The sequence below is a fragment of the Sphaerodactylus townsendi genome, linkage group LG12, assembly GCF_021028975.2.
Source record: "Sphaerodactylus townsendi isolate TG3544 linkage group LG12, MPM_Stown_v2.3, whole genome shotgun sequence".
Taxonomy (NCBI): Eukaryota; Metazoa; Chordata; class Lepidosauria; order Squamata; family Sphaerodactylidae; genus Sphaerodactylus; species Sphaerodactylus townsendi.
Window position 1 is genome coordinate 28,278,392 of NC_059436.1, and position 14,638 is coordinate 28,293,029.

Below are 14,638 nucleotides of genomic sequence, written 5' to 3' on the forward strand. Positions count from 1 at the left end.
AGCTTTTTGCAGAGTGATGTAAACACAGAAACTCTGGAAATTAAAAGGAGTGTGTAAAATGGAGTTGTTCAGGAGGGCATTCTTATAATAGGGAATAATGTTTACATTAATGTCTGTGAAATGTAAGCAATTTTCATTGCATTATTCCCTGTACACAAGACACTATTGCATTGTTCTTGCATTATTTGTATGCATTTACTGTCATATTGTATGAATTATATTTAGTACCACTGCTCTCTACCCAGTTTTGTTTGCTGTTGATTGTGTTTTTGTTGCGTTGTTTTTAGTTATGTAAACTGCCTGGAGCCTCATTGAGAAAGGTGGACTGTAGATGAAGGGAGGAAATAAATATAGAATCTAAACTGAGGACCAAACTACTCCCTACGATTTACTTGAGTTCGCTATCGGAACTTGCAAGCAATACTGCAGCTGCAAGTTCCTGAGGATAACTCCGCTTATAAGTGCCACAGGGCCTGGCTCATACTGGGACCATAGCGTAGGGGGGAGAGGGGCTTCTGCCTCCCCAGGGGACTAATATGTCCCATGAGGCAGCTGCATGTACAAGTATTCTTTATTTTCTTTATTCACTGAAGTCAACAGTGGGTGAGTAGAGAGTGATAAAAGACAAGTGCCAGCAGCTGGAATTGCACATACTTTGGCGTCACTTTTATTGTGAATGTACATCTCCAAGACAAGCTTTCTGAGATCCTTCCTCTGGAAGTGCCTGGGGGTGGTCCTGTGACTTTCTATGTGCAAGGCCATTGAGTTAGACCAAGGATTGGAGCATCCACTCCATGAAAGTGTGTTAAAGCATTTGTGGTTTTTGAATTTAGAATCAAAATGGGGGGGGGGTGCGCGTGCGTGCGGGCGGGCGTGTGTGTGTGTGCGTGTGTGTGTGAGAGAGAGAGAGAGAGAGAGATTTCCTTTAACTTTAGAACCCAGGGAAGTTGCCACAATAGGTCAGACAATAGAAAATATGCGTTCACTATGTGCATAATTAATTTCCAGAATTCCCTGTTGCAAGACATGGTGATATTCACTAGTTTAAACAGCTTTAAAATAACAAATAGACTCTTCCATGAAGAATGAGATTCACTGACGGCTATTGGCCGTGATAGCTCAGTGAGACCCCCATGTTTAAAGACAGAATACATTTATCTAGATCAAGGGTGTCAAATATGTGGCCCGAGGGCTGGATATGGCACCTTGAGGGAGCTTATCAGGCCTGTGAGCCACCTGAGGCAACACCCCCCCCCTTTTCCAATCTAGCCTGGTGAGGCTTGCCAGGCCAGATCGAGAGCAAGGGGGGGTTGCCTCAGCAGGCTCTTGGGTCTGATAAGCCCCCTCAAGGCAGCCACCCCATCCTGCTACAGGCTCACCAGTCCAGGCACACACACACCAGTGCTGTTCTGGGGCCAGCTAAGGCAGCCCCTGCCCCCCCCCGCCCCAGCCAAGCCCAACTAAGTCACACTGATGTCATATCTGACCTCAGAACAAATGGGTTTGACACCCCTGATCTAGATAGTGCTTTCTTGCTCCGTTTATTAGCATCCCCGGAGGCATTTGGCCAACTGCAGTGAGACACAAGCTGCTGGACTTAGTCAGCCACTTTGTTCTGATCCAGCAATGCTGGCCTTATATTCTTCTGTGAAGTAGTTCCAAGGGCAAACCACAAAGATGAATGAAACTCTAACTGGAGAACTGTAAATACTGCAACAGTTGGTGCCAAAAGGGTGCATATTTTAGTGTCCGCTCCAGCGAGCCTGCTGAACAAAACAGTGGCCTCTCAGCTGCCATCTTCTCATCCATCCCCACATCTAGCTTCCCCAGCCTGCTATGGAGACCATGGCTGATTGGCACCTGGTTAGACTGCATTCAGCTGTCCCTGATATTTGACACACACATGCACACATGCACACCCCTCCTCCCCCGCCAAGCCAAAGAGGACTGCAGCCTGGCGAAAGAGAAATAAACATGTGAGGGAAGGAAGAGGGACAGGGAGCAGAAAAAGGTGCTGAGAAGTTGTAAACGGCAGTGGAGGGAGCCCAGAAGCCAGACCTTGGTATGGACCTAACGCAGGAAAGCTGAGCTGTCCAAGAATGGCTCATTTGGTTCCATGAAAAAGATGTAGGGAGAGGATTTCATAACCTGAAAGGAACTATGCAAATCACAGCCTAAGTGTGAAGGGATTCCATAACTTGGACAATCCATCCTTCTGGGAGACTTTTATTCATCATCTTTGCCTTATTTTGTCCTTCAGTTCTCTTCTGTCAGCTCATCAAAACAGAGACCTCAGGCCTTATTGGCCAGCAAGGTCTTTTGAGAACTTGTGATGTGGGAGGTATAAAGCGAATCTGCTCTCACACAGCGGACTTTTTGACAAGGGACACATCTTTGGACTGCTGGAAATATGTCAGCGTTTCTGCAAACCACGGATAGGAACTCTGAAGGGACACAACCAAGAGCTCTGGCAGGGACACCCAGCACAGAGAGTGGAGGTAAGGCACGGAGGAGAAGAGTTTCAGGCCTGGGAACTTTGTGAACCTGGGAACATGTGGCCTGGGAACTTTGTGAACCTGACCCTGGGGATGGGTGTGTCTAAAGATGTGATCTCTAGTCCCTTAGTGTAAATGAATTACACCATAATATACCACGGGTTGGAAGGTTTTTTTTCTAAATGGTTTGAGAAAGGCATGCTTCCCGTGGTGTGCAGACACATTCGTCTCTCAGCCATTACCAGTGTAACAGGCTTGAGTTGTGTTTGAAACCACTGGAAACCTTGCAAAACCTGCTAACACAGTGAACATTGGAAGAATGGATATAATGCATTAAGAACCTTGTAGCCCATTAAAGGTTAATTCATTCACTGTGCCATAATTCTGTACAGGCCAGAGCCCACGTTGTTAGATGCATGAAGATCACTTTTATTTGTGTGTTTATTTACCTCACTTTTCCTTGTGGTATAAGATGACAAGTCACAAATAAAATATTATAATTTAAAACCAATAGACTAAAACCACAAATTCCTCTTTCTCAGTGATCCCTCTCTGAATTCTCTGACGAAAATGGATATAAAAGGATTGCCCAACTCCAGCCTTAGCCATTTCCTCTTGACATGATTGGTCATTAAACACCCATAAAAGAAAAGTTTTTTTATGACCCATGATAGCAATTATAGATTATAAATAAGATTATAATTATAAATAAGGAACCGGGGGTAGTAGCTCTTGTAGATTAAGCAATCATGTAGAATCAAAGAATGAGAGAGTGAAACCTGTGAATCTAAGGGACAAACTACACAAGACATTTTGTAACAACTGGAGCCCAGGTTCTTGCATGTGCAGCTCCAAAGTGAGACGAATAACTCCCATGGGGCCATTCTAATGCAGGAAAGTGGTACAGATCCAAGTTGATTCCCCACAGACCTTTAAAATTACATTCTCCATAGCTGCTGTGTGTTTGTGGGAAAAGTGAATTCCTCAGACCAGTCCCAATCTGTTAAAAAGTCTGGTGTAGCTTGACCCTAACAGGCCTATTTTACACACATGCTTTTTGTCAGTTTTGGTGCCCAACGACTTCAACCCTTTTCCCCTTTCAGCACGTGTTTTGCCTCCCCAGACTTTGAGATTTTTTTCCTCAGCCTTTGTCTGACTTTTTTTTCAAGAACCTTTACTGTTCTTTTCTCATTGGCTTCCCTCAATGTGCGGATATGCTCTGTTGTAGTTTTTTCCCCCATCTCCCACTGAGGCCCACCGACACCCACATTCAACCTCCCCAGTTGATTCCATACACTCCTCCCACCTTCCCCCCCTCCACCTGCGACTTCCTCGCACCTTAAAAAATAATTAAATAGCCGAGATCAGCAATCAAATACTGAGGAATCTGCCTACATGCAACAAGGCTCTTCTGGTCTGCCTGGCTGCTGTGAAACTGACCACAAATAGATAGCACAATCCTCTTTTCACCATCTTCTCCAAAATCTGGTCAGTTTCATGGCTGAATAATTTTCTGGGCAATTTTCTTTTAAATAGCACTAAAATATCACTAGATTGCCGGAGCTTTAATGCAATAGACTCACTAAATCTGGATAATTTAAGATTCCTTAAATTAGCCGCTTACACTTTTTAAAAAAGTCTCTATTCCCTTTCCTCACCAAGATATAAGGCATATCTCCACGAGGGAAACTGCTACAGACTTACTTTAAAAAAATGAAAGCTGGGAAGTCAGAGAACCTGCTAAGGCTATTGCTTTAATACTTTTATTGTCTTTTTAAAAAGGAAAATAATAACTCCTTTTAGGGGTGGAAGATGCCAATTCTTCACATGCTATTTAAAACGGCACCAGTTAACGTCAGCTCGGGAACCATTTTCTTTAGTGTTTTGTCCCCCAACTCTTTCACATGTGATTTTGTCTTCCCCTCAGTATTCCATTGTTAAACTTATCCTTTCAAAACAAACCACCCCCACCCTCAAATGGTGTGTGTGTGGAGGGGAATCACTTCCGTTGGCTGCTATGTAGGGAGACAGCTTCTGTTAATTACAACTACTGGTTGAAAGAGTTTTGCGTCACATATTATTTAAAATGGCTCTGTTTAATGCAGGCTTGGCAGCCATTTTATTCAGTGTACTCTGGCCACTTTCACATGTATTGTCCCACCACTAAACAGAGAAACACCTGTGACAACAGTTCTGGTGGAGCATTTAGTATCACTACAGTCCATGTGCAAAATATAAAAAGGGTGGGCTTGGTGCTGTGACATGACCAGTGATGCCATCAGTGATGATCAGCACCTTGCTGGATATTCCCATTTATTTAGCCATGGGCTGAAGGAATATGTCCCCACTCCACAGTAGAAGTGATTCAGAGGAAAGGGTATCTATTGGAACAATTTTCCCAAGCTGGTTTAAATGGTAACAGATCAACTGCTGAGAAAATCAGAAGGAAGTTGTACATGTTGAATAGCCCAATTGACAAGCACAGATTATGACTTGGATCCTTTGAATCCATTCCGTACTGGAAGTGCTTTCCTTTAACAAACAGAGGTTTCCTTGATGCATCTTGTATTAACGGAAGGCTTCTGCTGCTAGAAGCAAATACATTTTCTAGTGGAACAGATGCATAACATTTTACCTCACACTAGTAGAAAGTTTTGCAAAGTTTAACATAGGGATCTGTGCTACAGTTGGGCACAACTACTAATGTGATCACAATCCTTGGTCTCATCTTGATTTCTGGAATGTTAATTATATAACTGTTCTGTAACAAGTTAGCTTACATTTTGGGAGGTGAAGATCCTTTTTTAATCCACCAATTGAATCCTACCATTTTATCACGGCAGTAGTAGGATAAATAGCCCAGTTGTGTTTTCAAGAGGTTTGCTGTTGTTATGCCATATGCACCTAGTAACTTTACACATACACACACCCCTGGTAAATCCTTACCCCATACAGCTTACAGTCTACAGTTTCACAGTGACGTTCTGCTCTTTGGGAGTCTTAGGAGGTCAGGGAAAATTTGCACTTCACATGTATTCTCTTTCAGGATATGCCAATTAAAGTCTATTATTGGTTCTCCAGGAAAATGTGGACATCAGTTAGGGCTTTTTCCATAGCAACACCAGTATTGAGGAAGGGCCTTTCTGGATATGCAAGACAGGCATCCTTCTTGGATGGTTTTCCAACACCACAGCAAGGGGGGGATTGAAAGGAGCTTTTTGATTGTTGTTAGATCAAGATTTGTTTTTCATCATTTTTGGCTTGTATCATATTTGGTCTTTAGGAAGAGAGACGAGATAGATTTTTAAAATAAATAAATACTATGCAACAAATCCTGAAGAAAAAGTAAGACTGCTTGAATCCCCTTCTTTCATATTGCTAGATTCAGGCTTACATCAAGACACTGAATGGCAATAAGTTCACGACGCTCCCAATACAATATTTGACACCATGCACAATTCACTGACAGAATCCAGATGTGGACATTGGCAGATGTTACCAGATGTGGCCTTTGGCATAGATGTCTTTTAGAAGAACTGGACAAAATGATGGGGTAGATTGGTAGCTGTCAACCCAATAGAACCTCCATGTACAGAAGCAATATGTCTCTGCAGACTAGACAGCAGGTGGTTGCCCTCAAACTCTGCTTGTGAACTGCCTGAAGGTCTATCTGCCTGTGAACTGCTGAACTAGGTGGATCCTTCATTTCATTTATCCAGGCAGTTCTTATGTTCACAGCTACGTTGAAAGGAGGATTGGGCTGTTTATACTGAAAGTCTAATGAAAATATGCAATGCTTGTTGCGGGAGTAGAGGATGGATAGATCTGTCAGCGGCACAGGAATTGCCCCTTCTTTAAGCTGAAACACAACTGCCATGTGCCATAGCTCTCCAGTCCGAGGGCATCTAAAAATTCCAGGGGTTCATGCCTTGGGATGATAAACAGATTGTCTCAGAACAGTCTGTCCTGGTGTAGTAGACTCTGTTTTGTAATGTACCTCTTGGCTGTGTGATCTAATCCATGTAAATATTCAGGATTAGCTGAGATTAAATAAGCACACATCCAACATTGTGGGTATATTAAACAACAGTTGTACTTTGTGTACAAGGCCTGCAGAAAAGACTGAAAAGCTGAAAATTATTTAATATACTATAATTTTTCTACTGGGGGGGAGGGTATAGTATGGTAGTGTTCTGTGGCAGCTGCTCTCCCCACTCCATTCTGTGAGAATATGGAGAATTATGCAACTGAGAGTACATGGGTGCAAATGAAAGGCTGGATTTGAAATAAATTCATTGTAAAGGCAAAATTGCTGGCATCATAAATATGAAATTCTTAAATGAAAAGCTTACTCATATTGTAGTTGTTGTCTATTATACTTATATGTTATCTATTAGACTTTGAGAAATGACAGCTTATGCTGTGAATCTCTAAATGGTTATCAATCCAAACAAATATTTTACTGTTTGTTTGTTTTTTGATGTTCACTGTAAAACATGAGTTTGGTCCAGGGGAAAGAAAGACAACCAATTTTTGCAGACACACATGCACACTGCCCAAATAAATTCGATTCGATTTCGATTTCGAATACCTTTAATGGCATATAAATTGTTTAAGATTAACTTAGCAAGATAATAACAGCCCTTACAACTTTACAATTTCTGACGAGTTAAAATAACACCATTTAAAAATTTAGCCACCGCTTCCAACAGCTCGTAGTTGTGGCTGTTTAAAAGATATATAACCTTCTGTTTATCTGTAATTCGTTAGCCTTAAAGCTGAGAAAGTTCAGCCACGCGATTTTCCGTGAACATGACGTGAAGATGTTTAGGTGTTGATATTCAAAAATCAAATTAAATCAAAATTTGCTTATAAAAACATTGCCGAAACTGCTTTAGTCCCTTGGGAAAATCTAAACTTTTCCACAGTTTTAGATAGAACCAAAACTGATTTTTCATGTTACTGCTATTCAGATGAGTGACAGATTCCTACAGCTGCATATCTGAAAAACAGGTGGGGAAACTGGTTTGAAGAATGACCATTTTATAACTAACTGTGCCTTCCTAAGCAGAGTTATACTCTTCTAAGTTCATTGCACTTCGGGGTGTAACTCTGCTTAGAGTTACCTGGTAAATAGCACATAAAATTCTGTTTGGAATCCTTGACATTAATCTTCCATTTCAAATCATAAGGCAAAATAAAAGGTACTAAGTACCTCCCTGGAACTGGACCCACATTGCTGAGCATAAAGGTTGGTCCCACAATCACATTCTCACCAGTTCTTACACCTAGGTCTTTTTTCCACAGTCAATGCCCTGTGGTAGTTCCGGGAGCGTACCTGCCACAGCACTTTTTGCCACACTTCTAGCCCCCCATGGCTCCCCAGTTCTTTCCTGGACTTGAGTCAGGGCTGCTGCATTATGCCCCAGCTGTTCCCCCACGAGCCCTGGGCTTTTCCAATAGCACCACGAGCTCTTCCGCAATTTCTCACACAAATGCACAGGCAGTGTCCGTTTCCTGTATTCTGATTGGCTGAATTTTGCCCCATTCCCTCCCACTCGCTTTCACTGGTTTATTTTTATTTTAAACTTTGAGCACAAAACAGGCACTGAGAATCGTCCCCCCCCCCCCCCCCCCCGGTCTAAATCCTCGCGTGTGAGAATCACCCCTCTAACTCCTCGCACGTGTGACAGAATCGCCACCCAATGGGACCTGAACACCCCACTTTTCTGTCTGAAAACCAAGTGCCTCTTGATTGGTGGGGCAGGCCAGAGTGGCGAGGCAGGAAAAATGGCCCTGGTTTTGTTGCCGTGGAGTTTTTCACAGCAGCATAAGCCACCGGAGCAACACAGGGACATTTGAAAAGAACCTCCATTTTGGTGGGTTTTGAAATTCGCGGTGCATAGTCAATGCTCCGAGGTGGCGCCAGGGATACAGCATGGCAGTCACGTTGCAGCACCAGGAGCCGTGGGGAACTCTCGATCGCACCAGGTTTCCCCCCATGCTAACAAGGGTGCAATTTCACAGTGGAAAAACGGCCATACAGTGCCTGATTCAGATCAGGACCACAGTGCACATGAAGAAGGGTTTTTTACTTTCCTCCCTGTGTAATTTTCCCAATCTGAAGGGTCCCATGGACACTATTTGGGGAAACCCATAAGTTCCCAATGATTTGTGTGGGTTTCCATAACAGATTAAATAGCACTCTCCTTGATCTTTCACAATAAAAAAAATGATGTTGTGGCAGGAAGCTAAAAGCCCCTTGTCCACAGACAACACACACTCAGGAACTGAGAACTCTTATGCTCACTATGTGTCTAGCAAAAGACCCCAGACTCAGCCCATGTACTCCTAATGTGTGACCAGATTTAAAACTATATCTGATGCCTCTTGGGGATAATGAGTGATTTTCGCCTGCCAAATTGGCTTACTTCTGTTTCCCTCCAGGAGAAACCAGTGAGATTTCTCAGTGCAAATCCTCTGACTCCAGTGGCGAGGATGAAGCAAACCTGGGGAAAAAGAAACCCCGTCGGCAGAGGACCCATTTCACTAGCCAGCAGTTACAGGAACTGGAAGCCACTTTCCAACGGAATCGCTACCCGGACATGAGTACCAGGGAGGAGATTGCAGGCTGGACCAATCTGACAGAGCCCAGGATCAGGGTGAGGGTCTAGCCTACACAGGACGTTAACTATTCATTCCACGTTGTTTATGCATTCAAGGGTTGAATAAGGAACCAAAGTGGGCTGAAAGGCAGCCTGCCAAAAACCACGCGCTCTTGGCTCACTTTTCTTTCTCTGTAGGGGAAGGCTCTTTCATTAGAAGCAAGCCTTTATTGGCATAGAGGTAGGGGAAGGCAATATAAAGAATACTCAGGCTGTTGAACTACAGTGAGATGGAGCTCACAATTCTATAGGGAAACATTCTGACCTGTGATTGACCCTAGATTGCCAGGAAGGCAGTGTGGTAAAATGGGGCCTTCAGACGCTTTGTTTTCTATTATATGGGATATAGAATGTATGCAGTCAGCCCATGTTTCATGGCTGTACTGCCATAAGTTCACCCTGCCAGCTTTATTCCACCATTACAAGATACAGCTGGGGGCCAAAGTAATGCTCTGGTGCCCTTGAGTCTGACATGCAGACACCAACACCATTTTAGAGCCAAATTTGCCAATTTAAAAATGTCACAAGAGCCGGGAAACAAGATTGCCTAGTTCTGAAATACTGTGAGCCTGCCCAGTACCAGACCCTCACAGCATTTTTAAATGGCTGAGTTCAACTCAAAAATGGCACCACCATTCATGGACTGAATTTGTAGGCACCATACATCTAGTTTGGCCCTCGGTTGATTGATTAGGTCCGGTCAATTCGGTGAGTCCGGTCGGTCGATTGTTGTTCCCTGCACCTGCACCACCATACCTGCCTGCTATGAACAAGTTGTTAGTTAGGGTTATAGTTGTCTGGTAATCTGTAACCTGTTCACAGAAATTCCAAGAACAACCAATTTAAATTATGATTTAAGTAAACAAGCAAATGAAATAAACACATCCTGAGCAGGACCTCATTCACTGGGCTGACTACTGTAGACCCCAGGTTCTGAGCCAAGGGTCAGACATTCTCAAGCCTGCCATACCCAGAGAAGGATCTGCAAACACAGGAGAAACCCATGGCAGCCCATGTGGTACTCAGCAAGGAATACAGCTTTTAATAAATAAATACTTAAATCAGAAAACAAACACAGGAGAAAGAAGTTAAATACCCTCTCATCCAGTGATCCTATATCTGCAAAGCAGTTTGGAACCACTGAACAGTTTTTACAAGACCCACAGGGAGAACATAATTACAGACCTTTCTAACTCCCCCTCTGTGGCCATCATTCAAACAGCTGCTGAACTGTTGCTAGCTGCTACAATATAAACAGAACAGAAGAGTACTGTTTATTTATATATGTGGAGGCGTAACTCCAAGGGGACAGGGGGCGCGCAATGCACTGGGCGTGCACCCTGCGGGGGTGTGGCGAGGGCGTTCCGGGGGTGGGGGCGGATGTTGGCATGGCAGGGGCGGAGGATGCACCAGTGCACCAGGCGCTTTCCCCCCTCACTCTGTCCCTGTATATATGTGTATCCAATTTTTCTCCTCAGTGGCACTCAAAGCAGCCCACATCACCCTCAGTTTTATCCTCATAACACTGTGTGATAAGTTAAGCTAAGATGATTGTACATCATTCAACAAACTTTCAGGGCAGAGCAAACATTTTCACCTTGGTCTCCCAGATGTTTGTCCAGCATTGTTGCAACTTTATATTTCTCTCTGTCTTTCTAGGTTTGGTTTAAAAACCGCAGAGCCAAATGGCGGAAAAAGGAGCGGCATCAGCAGACAGAACTATGCAAAGGGGCTTTTGGCTCGCCACTCAATGGCCTGTCCGGGAGCTCTTACGAGGACCTCTATCCAAGCTACACCTACAATAACTGGACCCCCAAAGGGCTACACACCAATCCCATCCATGGCAAAGGGTTCCAGATCTTCAACTCTATGAACCTCAATTCTTTTCCAAGCCCCACTGTCTTCCCTGCAGCTACAGCAGCATCCATGTCTGGTGTGCCTTCTCTGGAAACCTTTAGTACCCTGGCAAGTCCTTCTGGGCCTCCTAGCTCAACATATGGACCAGGTGCTCCTTCACCATACATGTATAGGGACCCCTGTAACCCAAACTTGGCTGGTCTGAGACTCAGAGCAAAGCAACCCCAGTCTCCTCTTGGCTACGTGGTCCCACAAAGTCCAATTATAAGCCCCAGCTCTACCCACTATAATCTGGACAGGCCAGTGTGATATCATGGCTGAAAGCATGGAGGAATGAATGGCTTTTTGTCTCCTGCTGATGGACCTTGAAGAATTTGCTACTGTAACCCCTGTGTGGAGCATGAATAGGATTCACCAGGTGTGAACAGAAGACTTCCTTTGGCTTTTGCAATTTGGAGGATGCATATCTTTCCTCTAATTCGCTTTCACACAGACCCCTTTCAGTGAGCTGGTGCTTTTTCTGAGGCGTCAGACTTTGGGCTCGGCTGAAGCCCACACACACACAGTCAATGCAATCTGGGTTTAATTCAAATTACATTAGTTTGAGATGTGCTAAGTGTTTCTGCTTCTTTAGCTGGGGGCCATTAAAGATGGTGAAATAGGAGGTCAGGTATCAGTTGTCTGAAAGCTAAGTAAGCCCATTCATTATGACCAAAAGAAACAAGCAGAATGCGGAGGAGGAAATGAGGAATTGCAAAATGTAGCAAGAGAGAGGGGAACAGATATGACAAAAAGGAACTGGGGCCTTCCTGGTTTCTTGGCTTCATCAGTTCTAGTCAATTTTATCACATCATTGAGTTAAACAGGATTAGGGCATTCATTCCTAACATATGTGCCACCAGAGGGGTGTTGGTTTGCTGTGAGAAATAATGAAAAGTTAAAGTTTCTTGTGATCCCAAAGTTAAGTACTTACAGAAAGTAGAAGCTGTGCCTGTTACATCTCTGCTTGATTTACTGCTCTGGTTTCTCTTCCTTCTCTTCCTCTGTTGAGAACAGCTAATTCTGCGGATTCTCTGTATTAGATTAGATTAGTTGGTCACTTCTGATGAAGAAATAGAAAATCACCTGGCCTCATAGGAGACATTTTCAGACTCACAAGAAACCCAAGTTGAGGGCTATGCCTATATTCTCAGTTGTCAGAAAGAAGTGGGGCTGCCTACTTCCAATGATAGGAGTGCTCCATAGCTGTCAGAAGCATGGCCAATAAGGGCCTAAAAGAGTTGGCTGCAATTAAAATGAAAAGTTCCCCCTGCCTGCAGTGAGGCTTCCCTCAACTATTGCAAGATCACAGCTAAGGAAGAACAGTAGTAAGGAAGGCAGTTTATTTCTATAACTTTCTGCCCCTGAGGAGCAATTAGTTTTTACAGATGAGCTGCTTCAAAGAGTGAGGAGGCTGGACCAGCTTCTCTTTCTTTCAGGTCCCCAAACTGGAATGCTAAAAAATCCTGTTATCATTACTGGCCTTCTACCCACAACTTCCTCCTGCCTCTGCCTTGTACATCAGGAGTTATGGTGGGGGGCTGAGGTACCTCTGAGGGCAGAATCTGACTAGAGACTTGTTCTGAATCTGACTAGAGAATCTGACTAGAGACTTCTACAGTAATCTAGAGGACCCTGGTATGACCAATCCAGGCGTTTGGTGGATTCTATCCATGACGTAATGCTCCTTTTTAACCTAGTGCAGTTTCAGAATTAGGGTGACCAACTTCCAGGTGGGGCCTGGCAATCTCCTGGAATCACAGTTGATTATCTCCAGACCACACTGGGATCAGTTTCCCTGGAGGGCATGGGAGCTTTGGAGGGCAGAATCTGTGGCACCAAATTCAAGTTGCACTGCCTCTACTTCAAATATCCAAATACTCCCCGCCCCCCAGAGCACTCCTTGGTGGCCCTGGTAATACATTTTCTAAATAAATTTTAAAATTCCAGGAATTTCCTAAACTAGAGATCTCACCTGACATATATTTTAAAACATATATGTTTTAGTACATATATATATGCCCAAAATATGGGGAAAAAAAGATCATCAAATCGTGGCTCAGGCTAGACCAGAAGCTGAAAGTGTCCAGAGCAGACCCAGACTGTAAAATTATGGAGGCTCTCAGGCAAGACACTTTGTGGGCCACCATAACTGAACATGGGGATAAGGCACACAAGCCTTTTCCCTGTAGAAGATTACCTTCCTCCTCTGTTGGCTGGACAGGTCCTCGGCCTGCCACTTCTGGGCTGAGAAATACCCGGACATTTTGGGAGTGGAGCCTGAGAAGGTTTGGGGGAGGCGAGAGACGCCAGTGGGATAATGCCGAGGAATGTAGCCTCCAAAGCTGTCATTTTCCTCCAGGAAAACTGATCTTGGTTGTCTGGAGATAAATTGTAACAGCAGAGATCACCAGGTGCCACCGAAATGTGGGTGACCCTAGTGGATCCCTCAGGACCCTAACACTTCCCTTACTTCATGCCATGAACCAGAGTGACAGCCAGCATGGTGTAGTGGTTAAGAGCAGGTGGACTTTAATCTGGAGAACCGGGTTTGATTTCTCACTCCTCCACATGAGTGGTGGACTTTTATCTGGGGCCAGAGTTGTCCTCCCACTCCTACATTCCTGTTGGCTTACCATTAGCTAGTCAGAGTTTGTTCAGAACTATTTCACATAGTGTCTGTTGTGGGGAGAGGAAGGGAAAGGAGTTAGTAAGTCCCTTTGAGTCTCCTTACAGGACAGAAGGAGGTGTGTGTATAAATCCAAACTGTTCTTCTTCTACTTCTATCTACCATGACTTTTGAAGACTTGTCCAAATTAACATTACTAATTACAACTTTTAAAAAAGCAAAACTTCCATTCTGGCTGCAAAGTTGGAAAAGAGCAGGGAATCTACAGGCACCCCTGTAGATTGCAGAGGTGATAACTCATGACCTTCCAGCATCCTACTGCATCAATTTGCATGAGAAATAGAAAACCTTATGCATGTAAATTGATTGCCAAAAGCTCTCAAGAAATGAATTATCCACTTATTTACATTACCAGGGAGGTGGATATGTGCAAACTGCCCAGTAGTGAAGGCTTTTCTTATCAAAAAGCAGGACTCTGATTCCCAGTGGAGATTCGACCAATGGTAAGCAGAGTTATACTGTTCTAAGCCCATCGATTTCAATGCACTTATAAAGGAACAAACTCTGCTTATGACAATGGCACTGTCAGAATTGCAGATCCATTTTGAGCAGGGTGATACTATAATAGGAATAATGGATAATTTTAAGAATAGCCGTAAGACTCCTAGAAGCACAATAATAATGGAAACATACGCAAGCATTTTGAATGTTTTACCACCTTGAAATGAAGAAAGTTCACTTTTTAACCAGACTTACAAAGATCTTTTTTTTGTGATTTTCATGTGAGTCTTTCTGACATCTAATAAATGATTTTTTTCTATTTTACTGCCTGTAGATTTGAACTCTTTAGATTTATCAGTTCTAAATCAATAAACTGTAGCGTATACAAGCAGCAAAAATGCCAGGGTTCTATTATATCCACTAGGACCTTCCAAGAACGTTTTCCAAACTGG

General features: G+C 43.6%; 2 protein-coding genes across 2 annotated transcripts in view; one reads left to right on the forward strand and one right to left on the reverse strand.

The window, feature by feature from the left end:
* ITPRIPL1 (ITPRIP like 1) overlaps positions 1–14,638 on the reverse strand; it is a 31,247-nt gene that overhangs the window by 12,436 nt on the left and 4,173 nt on the right. Inside the window, exon 2 of the mRNA XM_048512121.1 lies at positions 11,991–12,090. The gene's annotated coding sequence lies outside the window, so the exon portion shown is untranslated. The remainder of the gene's footprint in view (positions 1–11,990; positions 12,091–14,638) is intronic.
* LOC125442246 (pituitary homeobox 2-like) lies at positions 1,987–14,510 on the forward strand. The gene is made up of 3 exons (XM_048513495.1): positions 1,987–2,498; positions 8,943–9,157; positions 10,820–14,510. The coding sequence occupies exons 1-3, from the start codon at positions 2,411–2,413 to the stop codon at positions 11,324–11,326; spliced, it is 810 nt and encodes a 269-aa protein (XP_048369452.1). The 5' UTR covers positions 1,987–2,410; the 3' UTR covers positions 11,327–14,510.